Source organism: Cucurbita pepo, chromosome LG10 (assembly GCF_002806865.2).
Source record: "Cucurbita pepo subsp. pepo cultivar mu-cu-16 chromosome LG10, ASM280686v2, whole genome shotgun sequence".
NCBI classification, from domain to species: domain Eukaryota; kingdom Viridiplantae; phylum Streptophyta; class Magnoliopsida; order Cucurbitales; family Cucurbitaceae; genus Cucurbita; species Cucurbita pepo.
Window position 1 is genome coordinate 4,035,107 of NC_036647.1, and position 14,002 is coordinate 4,049,108.

At 40.1% G+C, this 14,002-nt stretch overlaps 4 protein-coding genes across 7 annotated transcripts in view; all 4 read right to left on the reverse strand.

The window, feature by feature from the left end:
- Positions 1-83: 83 nt before the first annotated feature.
- LOC111803915 (IST1-like protein) lies at positions 84-2,963 on the reverse strand. Its single transcript, XM_023688529.1, has 7 exons — positions 2,800-2,963; positions 2,541-2,673; positions 2,348-2,451; positions 2,097-2,268; positions 1,020-1,160; positions 841-935; positions 84-758 (listed from the first exon to the last, which is right to left on the reverse strand). The coding sequence occupies exons 1-7, from the start codon at positions 2,877-2,879 to the stop codon at positions 278-280; spliced, it is 1,206 nt and encodes a 401-aa protein (XP_023544297.1). The 5' UTR covers positions 2,880-2,963; the 3' UTR covers positions 84-277.
- Positions 2,964-4,468: 1,505 nt separating this feature from the next.
- Positions 4,469-5,392, reverse strand: LOC111803710. Its single transcript, XM_023688234.1, has one exon. The coding sequence runs from the start codon at positions 5,390-5,392 to the stop codon at positions 4,469-4,471; it is 924 nt and encodes a 307-aa protein (XP_023544002.1).
- Positions 5,393-8,181: 2,789 nt separating this feature from the next.
- On the reverse strand, positions 8,182-9,042 carry LOC111803711. Its single transcript, XM_023688235.1, has one exon. It carries the CDS (start codon positions 9,040-9,042, stop codon positions 8,182-8,184), a length of 861 nt encoding a protein of 286 aa, XP_023544003.1.
- Positions 9,043-11,867: 2,825 nt separating this feature from the next.
- LOC111804411 overlaps positions 11,868-14,002 on the reverse strand; it is a 4,768-nt gene continuing 2,633 nt past the window's right edge. The window contains exons 2-4 of one of the 4 annotated variants that reach the window (XM_023689210.1): positions 13,770-13,957; positions 13,546-13,612; positions 11,868-12,907 (exon numbers count right to left, since the gene is read on the reverse strand). In XM_023689210.1, the coding sequence (XP_023544978.1) occupies positions 11,964-12,890 (927 nt within the window). In that variant the 5' untranslated portion in view covers positions 12,891-12,907; positions 13,546-13,612; positions 13,770-13,957 and the 3' untranslated portion in view covers positions 11,868-11,963. Of the gene's footprint in view, positions 13,613-13,769; positions 13,958-14,002 lie in introns of all 4 variants that reach the window. The other 3 variants (XM_023689208.1, XM_023689209.1, XM_023689207.1) reach the window with 3 other exon arrangements.

The window sequence follows — 14,002 nt, forward strand, 5'->3', positions numbered from 1 at the left end:
CAGTTCAATTTGGTTTAGATTAGGTTAGTTCGGGTTTCTGATCGCCCTAGAATTCAAGGACCCAAAGCCTACACACACCATGATAAGTTCATCAATAATATTGTATAAGAATTGCATTCTGAACATCATAATCTCTGATCTTTTTACAGTATTTGATTATATAGTGTAGTGTTGTTGTAAACAGCTAACAAAAGAATACTCCTGGTTTATTTGAATGCAATAAGGTTGAGTAATTACATGCACCATTGGCAAGTAATTAACAACATTCTGACTAAGTTCAAGTTTTCCTGTACTTGAGAGCTTCAAAGCGAGCAGCAAGAGTGTCATAATCAGGCAGCTTGGGGTGGACACGAGATGAAGGTATCGGTGGAGGATTCCCATCAGGAGGTCGACTAACACCTCCGTCAGCTCCGTCGTCCATTTGAGTTTCTTCTTCACAATCCGATTCGTCGAACTTTATGTCGGTAGGATTATAGCTATGTCTCCTGTAAGCCATCTCATAATCTGTATTTACATTCGTTGTTCTCTCTTCTCCTGCCTTGAACTGATGATCAATATGATGAGAGCAGATCGGGGTAGAATTAGCAGGAGGGCTGAGATCGAAACCCGAGTCTCGAGCATCCCAATTCATGTCTTTATTTGCTAGATAGGCAGCTGCCTCTGCAGCAGCAATCGCTTGCTTCGCTGCTTTTGCAGCAGCTTCTGCGGCTGATGCTGTATCTTGAAAGTGCATACTTTCATCCTCTCTACCGTTCCTCCTGCACAAAACACGACAACGGAATCAAGTCGAGGAACAGCTCCAATGGAGTGTATCAAATGGTTCCAATGTACCCTCCTTACCTTTCAATTTGAGCATCATTTCCAGCAGATTGGCTTGCTGCTGCTGCAGGCTTCACAGGTAAGCTAGCAGCGCTAACGAAACTCCGAGGCCCGTCCTGATCAGACAACAGTCGAAAACATCGTTAACTTGTTACAATATGATCATCAGAGGATAGGAAGAGAGGGAGAATGGAACAAACAATAAGTTCTTCAGGAGGCTTTAGTAGCTCCTTCTCAGATTCTGTTGTATCCCATTCAATCTGGTGCTCCATGGCAATCTCCTTCATTATTTTAAGCTTGACTTCACCCGCAGGAGTTCGAACAGAGAGCTTGTCAATGAGCTGGAAAATCAAATGCAACGAATTCAATACAAATTCGAATATAACTAACTTATCATTGTCAGCCTCACCGTTTTAAAACGAGGTTTCTACACCCTTATAAATTATGCATTCCCCTTTTTCAACTAATGTAGGATCTTACAATCCATCACATTGTGGGCCAACGTGTAACAGCCCATGCCCTCCATCCTCTTGAGTAGCCAGCGTGTAATAGCCCAAGCCCACCGATGTTCCCTTTCGGACTTTCCCTCAAAACTTTTAAAATTCATCTGCTAGGGAGAGGTTTCCACACCCTTACAAAGGGTGTTTTGTTCTCCTATCCAACTTTCCCTCAAAACTTTTAAAATTCATCTGCTAGGGAGAGGTTTCCACACCGGAGAGGTTTCCACACCCTTACAAAGGGTGTTTTGTTCTCCTATCCGACTTTCCCTCAAAACTTTTAAAATTATCTGCTAGGGAGAGGTTTCCACACCCTTACAAAGGGTGTTTTGTTCTCCTATCCAATCGATGTGGGACATCACAATCCACCCTCCTTCAAGGTCTAGCGTCCTCACTAGCATTCGTTCTTTTCTCCAATTGATATGGGACCCCGCATTCGTTCCTTTCTCCAATTGATATGGGACCCCACCAAATCCACCCCCTTCGAGGCCCAGCGTCTGTACTGGCACACCGCCTCGTGTCTACCCCCTTCGGAGAACAGCCTCCTCGCTGGCACATCGCCCAGTGTTTGGCTCTGATACCATTTATAACGGCCTAAGCCCACCACTAGTAGATATTGTCTCTTTGGACTTTTCCTTTCGAGCTTTCCCTCAATATTTTTAAAACCCATCTACTAGTGAAAGGTTTCCACACCCTTATAATGAGTGTTTCGTTCTCCTCCCCAACCAATTCGGCTGTTACCAAAACCGACAAATAAGTAAAAGGCGAAAATGTAGTTACCAGCCGATTCACTCCACAATTGGGCCTCAGATCAGTGGCAGCAGACACAAAATCCTTCCCATATTTCTTCTCAAAAACATTGGTAAGTGCAGAAAGCTCTGGAATCTCAGAGCACCTCGGAGCTGCAAAGATCAAACTAGCAACCCCTTCTTTCAGATCTGCCGGACATTCCCTGCACCAATTGATATTCACATCACAAGAAAATCCACCCATTACAGAGTAATTTAGCCAATTCTCCTCTACTTTCTTACCTCTGTTTCGCTATAATTGATAATCTAGCCACAACCAACTCGCTGAAGAGTTCGATAATCTCATTGGCAGCCAAAACATTCTGTTCTCTTATCACATGTTCTACCTGAACAACACAACCTTCATTTCTTTGATTCAAACATTTCAATTTAATCGATTTTAACGAAGGCGAAGAAATCGAAGATAGTGAATGACCCGAATCCGAGCAGTGGCGTCCTGACCCGACTGAAGAAGCAGAGCAATGTCGCGTCTCATCTGCTTTACCGCCGCCTCTCGCTTGTTCCTCAGCAGCTTTATCCTCGCCACCGCCATTTTCGCCGCCGTTTTACTGTCACAAAAGAAAAACCCCAAAAATCCAGAAGAAAAAACAAACGAATCAATCCCTATTCCTCTCAATTTTCCAACATTTTAAAACAAAAATCCGAAACCCATTTCTGAGAAACAATCGTAGTACCATTTGGAGGAGTTGAAGCCACGGCGGAGGAGGGAGATGAACTGCTTGATGATCCTGACGGAACGATCGGCGGCGCTCATGGCCGGAGAAAAAAAAAGGGGTAACGAAGAAGAAGAAGAAGAAGCGTGGGATTAAGAGAGGTGAAAATGAAACGGCCTCTGGAAGAGCAAAAGTGAGTGACAGCTTGGGCATAAAAGGGGGATCGTTGAACGGCATATCAGCGAAGGAGGCCCCACTGCCACGTGGCCATTTCAGATATTAGCCGTTGGAGAGGATTTTGAAGCGCGAAGGAAGAATCCGATGTAGCTCCATAGTGTACACGTGGCAAGGATAAACTGCCACGTTGGCATGATATCACTTGTATAGAATAGTTATTTAGAAATTCAACCAATAAAATTACTTTTTCACGCTACTTTTCTCAATAAAAAAAGATCACGGGTTGTGACGGGTATGAAAATTTTGCATATCCACTTTAATACGGGGAGCTTAGTCTATAAAAATGCTAGCAAAGGTCTCGAGACAAATGATACCTATATATGTGGTACTATTTCATATTGAGCTGATCTTCTTAATTATGCATGAGATTGGGCTTAAACGGAGCAAACTCTCCATTATCTTCGTAAAATTGTCTGAGACCACGAAAGTGCTATCATGATATGATTCTTATACCTAATTAAGGGATCTTACGGTACCCTTCTGTCTTTTTTCGTCCTCGTACCTAATCGAACAATCTGAACAGCCCAAACGTTATCCATCTCTGCCCACAGTCGTCGTACTCCGGCTAACTTATTTTTATTAAATTTATTTAAAAAAAAAAAAGATGGATTACAAATATTTTAGCGGATTAATTAATTAAAGTGGAATTTCAAAGCATAGACATGGACTCCAATTCTAGAATTCTTTTTCTTTTTGAATATCTAGAAAATGTTGACTGGGATCACTTTTTTTAATTTGTATGATTTTCTTTACTTTATTCTTCTAAAAATCTTTTATTTTAGTCAAAGATTTTATTTTAAATATATAAATATATAAATTTCAGACGAGATGATTCGTCACGACGAAGGTGTTAGATAATTAATTTATATTAATAAATTAGAGGACTCCCGAGAATGAAATCAGTACATAAACAAAAAGAAGATAAAAGAACAAAAGAAGATAAAAGAACGCAACTCGACTCACCAAACATGACAGAGTCGAGTCGAGTAGAACAATTTAGAAACACATCAAATCTAACAATCTGATACATGGTTCGAGAGGTCGAAAAGTAAGACTATGAACACGAAGATTATGATTGTGTTAAAGATAATAGATGACTGATCTGATGCAAATGTTGAGTGGGGAAATGAAGGTTGAAACTGAATTTCTTGAAAGCCAAACCAAAAACGGACAATAGAACAAATATTATCCAAATGGAAGTGATGTGATTTTTGGAACTCCAAAGATTCAATGCAGTTCTTCAATTGATTTGGATTTCAGCTCACAGATCAATTACAGAGAAAGTGTTCTTGAAGATAGAAGAAGGATTTATACAGACTGAAAATCACTTTTTTGGTTCAAAATCACAGCCAACACATTATCAAATTGAAGGATAGAGTTCAGTTCATGAATGTACAGAGCCGATTTTCATCGCCGGATTTCATGAGAGTGGGAAATCACAATGCGACCGATTTTACTGAGTAATTATATTCAGAAGAGAAACTCTGGTATGAATCAATTCCCTGAACAATCCTTCTGTTCCATGTTCGATTCTTTCAATGCTCGAATCCAACCCCAGAAGTCTCTCTCGAACAATCGATTGGATCTTCTCCTCCGCTTCTGCGTCTCTTCTCAACGATCCGAACTGCATCGCCTCGATCGCCATGTCCAGGTTCTCCAACTCGTTGGCTCTCTCTGCCTGATTGTTGCGTGTGATTGCTCCCTTGTGCACGAGCCTTGACACCACTGACCATCGGCTAGGTTTCGGCCTCCAGTGCACCGGCACGGCGAGGAGAGACAATAGAGAGTTGAAGATGGACGAGGTGATGGAGCTTGCTTCTCTCAGCACTCTGATCACCGCCACCGTCACTTCGTTCTCTAATTGAAGAGGAGGAGAGGCTCCGGAGGTGTAATCCATTTGTCTGAGCGATGCGAGCGATTTCTTCAAGCTTTCATGCTTGATCTTCTTTCTCAAGCTGATATATGCAGCGATGCTGTTCTCGACGCCCGAATCTTCGTATTTGCTTCGCCGGATCGCCGATTGGAGCTGTCGAATGCTTTCTTTTATCACAAAAACAGCGTCTCTCGTATTGTCGCAGATATCCAGGAATCTTACAGAGCCATCCACCAATTCCTGTACCCAAATTTCACGTCGGTGTGAGGCTAGGGCTTGTTGGACCAGTGGGAGGTTCAGAACCTCGTTTATGCATCTGTAGAGCTCCACCAGGCCGGAGAGAGCGCTACAATTCGCTTCAATGCTTGAGAAGGAAGAAGGATCCAAGGATCGAAGCTTGGCTAGCTCTTGCTCAACCCGAATCGTGGATGGATGCGATCGAGCAGGTAAGCTTATACATCTATCTCTATACCGACTCCAAGGTGTTTGTGAAAATGCTACCATGGCTATTCTGTTGCAATTCTGTATGAGGGTCTAATGAGGGCAACTTGTAGATGAAATCCACAATTTCCCATCATAGCTTTATATAGGCAGAGTGGATAGAAAAAGGGGAAGTTGTTTAGGATTTGAATGTACCGAATTGAGCATGTGAAGACGGCCAAAGATTCATCAATGGTGTGGGTTATGAAGTCACATCTTTTGCCGGCTGAAAAGTAATATTAAATTGGCATCCTTCAGTCTCCATATTTAATGGAACTTGATTTTGTTTTCATCTGGTTGCGGGGGAAGTGACTTGTTATCCCTTATTAACATCCCCCATATCTCCACCGCCACACCGCCAATTCACGCTTTTCCATGGTTGAGAGTTGAAGGTACAATAGCGTTGGAAATCGATAGCCATTAAACTAATCCTGGTAGTAAGAGTCAGCCATTAACTAAACCAAACGGTTAGGAAAAATCTAACCTTTTCGCTCGGAGATATTCTTCATTTTGGTCCATTATGTATCTCCATTAGTCTTACTGTTTCAAAACGTATCTACTAAGGAGAGTTTCTACACTCATTCTTTGTTCTCCTCTCCATCCAACCGACGTAGGACCTTACAATCCACCTCCTTAGAGCCAAGCGTCCTCACTGACACACTGTCCGGTGTCTAGCCTGATATCATTTGTAATAGTCCAACCTCGTTGCTAGCAAATATTGTCCGCTTTGACCCTTTACGTATCATCATTAGCCTCTCACGGTTTTAAAATGTGCTACTAGGGAGAGGTTTCCACATCCTTATAAGGAATGCTTTGTTCGTTTTGGTTCATTACGTATCGTTGTTAGCCTTACTCTTATAAGGAATACTTTATTTCACGTGGGACTTCACACCATTCATCTCCATGGACGTAGGACCTGATTTCGTTTAACAATAGCAGTCTTTTTCCTCCTATTGTTTTACACATTTTATAGAACTTTTAGGCTGTTTCAGGGGAGGTTGATGTAAAGTTGACCTTGAAATGGCTCTCAAACTTCTAGAATTTATTAGGCAACTGGTCTTCCACGGGATATTGATGGAATCTGAGGTCTTGTAAATTGTTTTAGGGGTAGATTTTGGTGGTGAAATGGATTAAGGTTTCAAATCTTGGCAAGGATTGAGAGGGATTGGGAGTGGAGCCCAGATGAGATGGCTTGGGTGGGTTTGTAGAGGAGTAGAAACATGAGTTATCAATCAAATCCTCTGGGAAATGGCAGCTGGTGATGAGAGACAACTTATCATGCAAATGATTGGAGATAAGAACATTTGGTGGGTAGTCATGGGAGGGCTTTACTATTGCGTTATTTCAACTAGTGGTTGAATATTGGAAATGTCTATCAGATTAGATAGAAAACTAGGGATGGATACCAATTTAGTGCCTTCTTAGCCACACCATTCGTGTTTGCTATAAACTTGTTCACATGTCTTGTCCAAACTCTGAGTAAACCATATTAGTTACTTTTCCTGTTCAGCAGTTTTACAGGCTGCATTTTGTGCAACATGTGGGAAGCTGCTTCATTAGGACTCCACTAACTTTTTTCCACTGAGATTCTAACTCATCCCTTCCACTTTAATTTCTTTTCCATTGATTACGCAAATGCAATCTTGTGGGAAGCTGCTTTAATGGAGTTTTCTTTTTCGGGGGTATAGCATTAATGAAACTACTGTTCAGAATAGAAGAGGATAAAGAGGGTTGAAAAGAAAGAATTTTTCACAAGCTTTTTGGTAGGTGGTGTAACAGTCTTCACCCACTCTTTAGTGGGCCAAGCATATCGTTCGATGTCTGATTTTGATACCATTTGTCATAGTCCAAGCCCACCACTAGTAGATATTGCTCTCTATGAGCTTTTACTTTTGGGCTTCTTCTCAAAGTCTTTAAAACACTTCTACTAGAGAGAAATTTCTGCACTCTTATAAGAAATGTTTCGTTTTCTTGTTTGAAATTCCAGGTCTGGTTTTCATTGGTATTTGCTGCTCACCCACTGTTTTTTTTAGTTTTTCCCCCGCTTAGTCAAGCTGTCTGAAGTCTTTTAGTTTTTCCCCCGCTTAGTCAAGCTGTCTGAAGTCGATAGTTCTCTTTCTCAATTGACATGGGATCTCAGTCAAGAAATTGACTCTGAAGAGAGGCACTTGGATTGGGCAGATGAGGAATCAGGTTGGGTTGGTTAAGTTACAAGGTCCATTCAAATTGTTTGCCATGGGATTGAGTTAGATGGCTGACAGGGCTTGGAACCTCCTACTTAGAGAAGTCTAAGGTTTCACCAACCAACCCTCCACTCTTCACTTGATTATTGGAGCAGTTTGAAGAGTAGTTTGGACAAAATCTATGGTAATGTGAGTGAAAATGAAATCAAGGTGGAGATGCGAACATATTCCCCTGAACTTCATCTTTTAGAATATGTACAGATTTCTTGGGTAATCTTAGTTAGCATGAAGTATTGAGTTTCCTTATAGATTCAACAAGTTTCAACTTTTTAGACTTGGATGTGAATTAATATGATATTATGATGTACTCTGTTCATCCCTATCTTTTGAACCTTTTTCAGATGGTGATTGAATAAGAAACACATAAAAGGAAGTGATCGAACAAGCAAGAGATTTTATCATTATCAATGTCTAAAACTGTTATTCTTGTTTGGATCAAGAACACATAGAACACTATCGTATTATGGACATGGAATCGAGCTAACTATCCCTATGGCGGATCCCTAAAAGTTGGATGCCTTTGCAGGATTCAGGGTGTCAAAAAATGGCTATGGAAATACAATACATCTCCTATTGAGATATTATGTTCAACAGAGAGGCTCTTATTTTGATCAATCTCCTGAACACACCATCCAACCCACTCTCAATTTCTTGTGCCGCCATTTCCAAACTCTCCAATCTTCTCTGAGCAACCTGCAACTTCTCAACCTCCATTTCTTCAACAACAGAGCTCAAAGCCACATCCACGTTCTCAAATTCGTTCATGGCACTGTTTGACTCGCAGGCAATCGCCCCCTTGTGCACCCACTTAGTAACCAAAGACCATCCTCGAGCTTTTGGCTTCGTCAATGGCGTTAAGTACAACAACACGGATTCGAAAATAGAGCTGTTGGTTGAGCAAACTTGTCTCAGCGCTTCAACCACAGAGCTCAGGTGATTATCTGGATTTTGCATTGGGGATGAGTTGAATTTCTCATTCATCTTCTTCATTGATGTTATCAAGTTTTTACCTTCTTTCTTCATCTTTTTTCTATAGGAAATGTAAGCAGCAGTGGTGGTTTTCATGGCGGAATCGCCTTTCCTCCGGCGAAAGGCAGAGTGAAGAGCCCCAACATGCGTTTGGGTTTCTAATGCTATGTCCTTTGCTAAGCTGCAGACATCCAAAAGCTTCATAGAATCATCCAACAACTCGTCCACCAACTGTTTGTTTTGGGGACAAGACAAAACCTGCTGAGTGGAACCCATTTTGAGAAGCTCATCAATGGAGTCATACAAATCCTGTAATCCCAAAAGAGCACCCCAAACAGAAGAAGAAGAAGAAGAAGAAGACACCCATGTCTTCACCTTCCTCAACTCCTCCTCAACCTTCACAGCACAGGGATGCAATCTAGAAGGCAAGCTTATGGACCTCGCTTGGTACTTGGCAGCCATTATCAACAACCTTCCTTTTCTTTTTTTTTTCTCAACAGAGCTAAAGCTGAAACACCCTTAGCTTACTACTTCTAAGTGGGTTCTGCAGGTGCATATATTTATAGAGAGAGAGAGAGAGCAGAAACAGAGGCATCATATGGTGGGGGCAATATGCAGCCATTGATAATTTGGGTGTCACATGTTTATGCAGCAATGCATTTGGACCAAATAATTTGGGGATTGAAGATTAGGTTAATGTGAAAAGGGTATGAGGTGTCGTGTAATTTTGTGCAGGCAAGGTGTTTGATAAAATGCGGAAGAGAAAGAGTCATAGAGGAAGGAAATTGTGGTGCCGCCACTTAACCCATTATCGCCTACTCTCTAAAGCTGAGCTGCACACCTACCGAGGGCATCACCTAGCTGTGCTGTCTCTTTTTGCGCACATAATTGGGAGCAAAGTTAGGTTCTTTTCTCTACTCCCAAAATTTAAAATCATTTCTTTTATTATTTATGTTAATTTTAAGTCTATCCATTATGGAATTTCTACATAATTGATTCTTAAATTTATATTATTGTTTTATCTAAAAAATGTATTATATGTAAGATGAGGTCATGGGAATCACGATAAACTATTTTTTAATATCATTATTATTATTATATGCATAATTTTGAACGGCGGAGATTTAAAATTGATAACAGAAGGGTGTGTGGCGTTGGCATAGGCAATGACCTCAAATTACTTGAGCCAGGCGTCACCATTTTAAATCATCAACGTTCACATTTTCCCCTTTAGCCAAAAAGCCATTATAAATTTTTTTTCTTCTTTCTATTGCATTGAATGAGAGTAGAACCCTTTGGGTTCGGTTTGTTTTGAGTATACGATGCAATGTTGAGAAGTATAATGACGGAATTTGATTTAAAAGCTCTCCAACGTGTTGTAGATCTTTCGACTTTGAGAAGGTCTTTTGACAGTCGTGTGAAGCTTAGCTTATTTTAACACCCATAAGATAATTCGATGTTTGTGTTAAGTATAGGAGCTTGGTGAAGCAATAGTGAAGCTTGGGTGATGAACGTAATACCCCACTCGAACATGATATTTGTACAACCAAGCGAAGAACTAGTAGAGTCAGAATAACACGAAGCAAGGTTAATAACTCAAAAGGGGTAATTAAAAAAAATTATTTTTTTAATATTTTAATAAGATGATTTTTTTTAAAGGAAGAGTTCGATTAAAATATTTAATTTTTACTAAAAATCTCATTTAAATGATTAATTTCTTACTAAAAATATTTTATGGTATAAAATTATCAAATTTCCTTCAAAAGGATTCAAATATATAAAAATAGCATAAGTCACTAAATATATACAAATTTAAATTTAAAATATTACCAATTAATCACAACAATAATAATAATAATAAAAGAAATTTGGAACCTAATTATTAATTTAAAAAGTAAAAAAGAGAGTTTGGTGGGCTTACTTCCGTTGTTGTTGGAAAGGAGGAGACGCGTGTCCTCTTCTTAGAGGACACGTGTGGCAAAGAAGTGAAGTGTATGCACTATAAATGACAGTCCAATTGGATAAGGACACGTTTGACATTGAGAAACGAAGCGTGCCCCATGAGCCGCTCATCGCCCAGGATTTGATTTGATGAAATCCAAAATATTATCCAAAAAAAATGCGCATTTAATAATTTTCTAAAGTTTCTTATGACACGTGTTTGTTTCCTATTGATTGTGGCATGAAAAGGCTTTAAAGTACCATAAATGTATGGAAAATAATCTAGGAAAGAAAATTAAAAATAAGAAAAAGAATTAGATTTATACTTTTTACCTTTAATTTAAAAAAGAAAATAAAACTTTAGATTTAAAATTGAACGTGACCTACCTAACTGATATAATTAGCAATTCATATAAATACATTAAAATTAGGTACAAATGTTGCAATTTTTACTTATTTAATTTATGCGGTTTTATCGCTAATTTTAATTAAAGAAATTGTAAGAATCTCGAAAAAAAAAAAAAAACTCATTAGTTTCAATGAAATCAAGCTTTACATAGAATATTGTCTACATGTAACTTCAAGTCCACTGCTAACAGATATTGTCTACTTTAGCCTGTGACGTATCGTCGTCAACCTCACGATTTTAAAACGCGTCTGCTAGGGAGAAATGTGGGATCTCACAATCCACCCTTACTCCCTTGGAGGCTGGCGTCCTCGTAGGCACACCGCTCGATGTCTGGCTCTGATACCATTTGTAACAACCCAAGTCCGTTGCTAGTAAATATTGTCTATTTTGGCCTGTTACGTATCACTGTCAGCCTCATGCGCATCTACTATGGAGAGGGTCTAGCCTTACTTCAACCAGTGTCTCGCATCGTTCGATGAATAGCTCTAATATCATTTGTAATAGAAAGTCCCCGCTTTAGCCTGTTACGTATCGCTGTCAGCCTCGTGGTTTTATAACAGATCTATTAGGGAGATAAATATTGTCTATTTTGGCCTGTTACGTATCATTGTCAGCCTCATGCGCATCTACTATAGAGAGGGTTTAGCCTTACTTAAACCAGTGTCTCGCATCGTTCGATGAATAGCTCTAATATCATTTGTAATAGAAAGTTCCCGCTTTGGCCTGTTACGTATCGCTGTCAGCCTCATGGTTTTATAACGGATCTATTAGGGAGAGATGTGGGATCTCATAATCCACCCACATACGCATAATCCACCCACATACGCGTTATAAAACCGTGAGGCTGACGGCAATATATAATGGACTAAAGCGGATAATATCTGTTAGCAGTAGACTTAAGTTATTACACTACATTAAGAGTTTGAGTTTCGTACTATCAAAGAATGACGGGTTATATTTATCTTAGATAAAATTGTGAGCACAAAGTGGCTAAAATGTACAAGAGTTTGGAATGTTTGAGATCTCAAACAATTCAATGAACTAACATGTTAAGGAAACACACTCTGTGTTTAACTAAACATCTGAACATGCAATCCAATTCACTCTCTATTCCTTCAAAACTTGACGCCAATGTTCTAAGCCTTCTTTGTGCCATTTGAACTTCAGCTTTTTTATCATTGCTTTCGTTTTCTCTCCCATGGCCAAGGAGAGAATGGAGACCAATATCCACACTCTCCAATTCATTTACTATTTTCCGTCCTTTACCCGATCTCGACCTGATCGTTGGCATCAATTGTGAGACCAATGACCACCCGCTAGCCTTCCCCTTCGTCACCGACGTTGATAGGAACGCTAGAAGCTCTCCAAAGATGGAGATGCTGATGGTTCTTGCTTCTCTTAGCAGTCTGATAAGAGGCAACAAATCATGGTTTGGTAGATCCAATAAAGGGAAGCTTGTTGTTCTATTACTTTGCATTTGCTTCAATGAACCGAGGAAGCTTCCGATGTCTTTCTTCGCTTTCCTTCGGAAGCTGAAGTAGGCACGAACATGGCTTTCGATGCTCGAATCTGCTACTTTTCGACGTAAAGCCGATTGAAGGGATTGTATATTTTGTTTCATCGTAAGGATTATGTCTCTTGCAGAGCAACAAGAATCTATCAATATAACAGACTCAGTTAAAGCCTCTTCCACAAGCTTCCCCTCCTTATAGTGAACAAGAGCTTGCTGGGTGGAAGAAGACTGAACAAGCTCTCCAACAGAGTTATACAACTCTGCTAGCCCAACCAATGCAGCTCGGATCCCTTCGAGTCCAAAAGGAGTCGTTTTCGCATTGGAAGACGAAACTTGAAAGGATTTTAGGCTCTCCAGCAATGGTTCTGGCTCGAGCTCCACCCTCGCAGGCAAGCTAACCGATCTAACAGGCTGGTGGGCGTCGGTGAATATCGATGAGATCACCATCCTTGGTTTGTAAATTGCTGAAACTCACAAGAGAATTGAATGGCTTGAGCAAAACCAACCAACATAACAGCCAATTTATATGGAAAAGAGAAGCTAACAAAGTCTCTATGCATGCATGTCAAAGTCACAGCGTTATAGACCAAAGGCTCAGCTCTGTTTGATTCTCTTGTAACAGTTTCAGCCTACAAACTGAGCATCTATGTCAAATTTTTTAATAAAATGCTCCACCAATTGGCCAACATCAAGCTCTGACAACAATATACAATAATAAAGTATTGAACATGTTGGCATAGTTGCAGGCCATAATGATACCAATGCCACCCTGCCTCCCCAATAATTGGGCTCTCCTAAACCCAACATAATTTAAGATGAATCAGATGAATAATCATGTGGGTGAAAAAAGAATAAGCTAAATTCAAACCTAAATATTCTCGACCCATGTTTTGTCTCCACCCATGAAGAAGAATGTGCATGGAAATAAAAAGTGGCTACCCCCTTTTAAATGGTGGCTTTGTTAATAGCTATAGCCATGAATCTAGGCTTACAATGAGCAAACATTGCTACTACCATTCCAATATTATAGTAATGTTTGTAATGCAGCAGCAGACAAAGGGCGGGGCATGCGGCTAACACAATGGGGGGAAGAGAAAGTTACCTAAAGAGCTGGTTATGAAAATCCACAAATGCTCATCAAACACTTTGTAAGAACTTTAAAAGTCACTCTACAATGGAATTCAAACACAAAAATCAAGTAAACTATTGCATGATCTAGCTCTATAGAACACCACAATTTTCAGTTTGAGAGATAAGGAGTAAAATTTCTCATTATAACAGAGGGAAATGGCTTAAAAGAGAAAGTGGGTATGAGAGAAAACAAACCACATGGTCAAAAATTGAGAGAAGACAATGAGGCCCCGGTCGGGGTGAGACGCCATGAGGGAGACATGAGAAGAGGTTCAGTCAGGCATTTTGTCGAACATGTGAAGGGCGCAGAGCGAAAAACAGAGCAAAAATCTTTACGGTAGCGGATGAATGTGGAGGTGCATGAATGTAATGCAATCCACTTCCTTCAAGGATAAGAATAATCAACGATTCTATTATCAGTCACCCAA

Bases quoted from the DNA above. Each gene is read 5' to 3' on its own strand.
- LOC111803915 (XM_023688529.1), bottom strand. From the start codon at position 2,879: ATGAGCGCCGCCGATCGTTCCGTCAGGATCATCAAGCAGTTCATCTCC. The intron at 2,452-2,540 runs GTCATTCACTAT...TGTGTTGTTCAG, and splicing joins ACGCCACTGCTCGGATTCGG to GTAGAACATGTGATAAGAGA. The intron at 1,161-2,096 runs GTAACTACATTT...TTGATTTTCCAG, and splicing joins ATTGTGGAGTGAATCGGCTG to CTCATTGACAAGCTCTCTGT.
- LOC111803710 (XM_023688234.1), bottom strand. From the start codon at position 5,392: ATGGTAGCATTTTCACAAACACCTTGGAGTCGGTATAGAGATAGATGT.
- LOC111803711 (XM_023688235.1), bottom strand. From the start codon at position 9,042: ATGGCTGCCAAGTACCAAGCGAGGTCCATAAGCTTGCCTTCTAGATTG.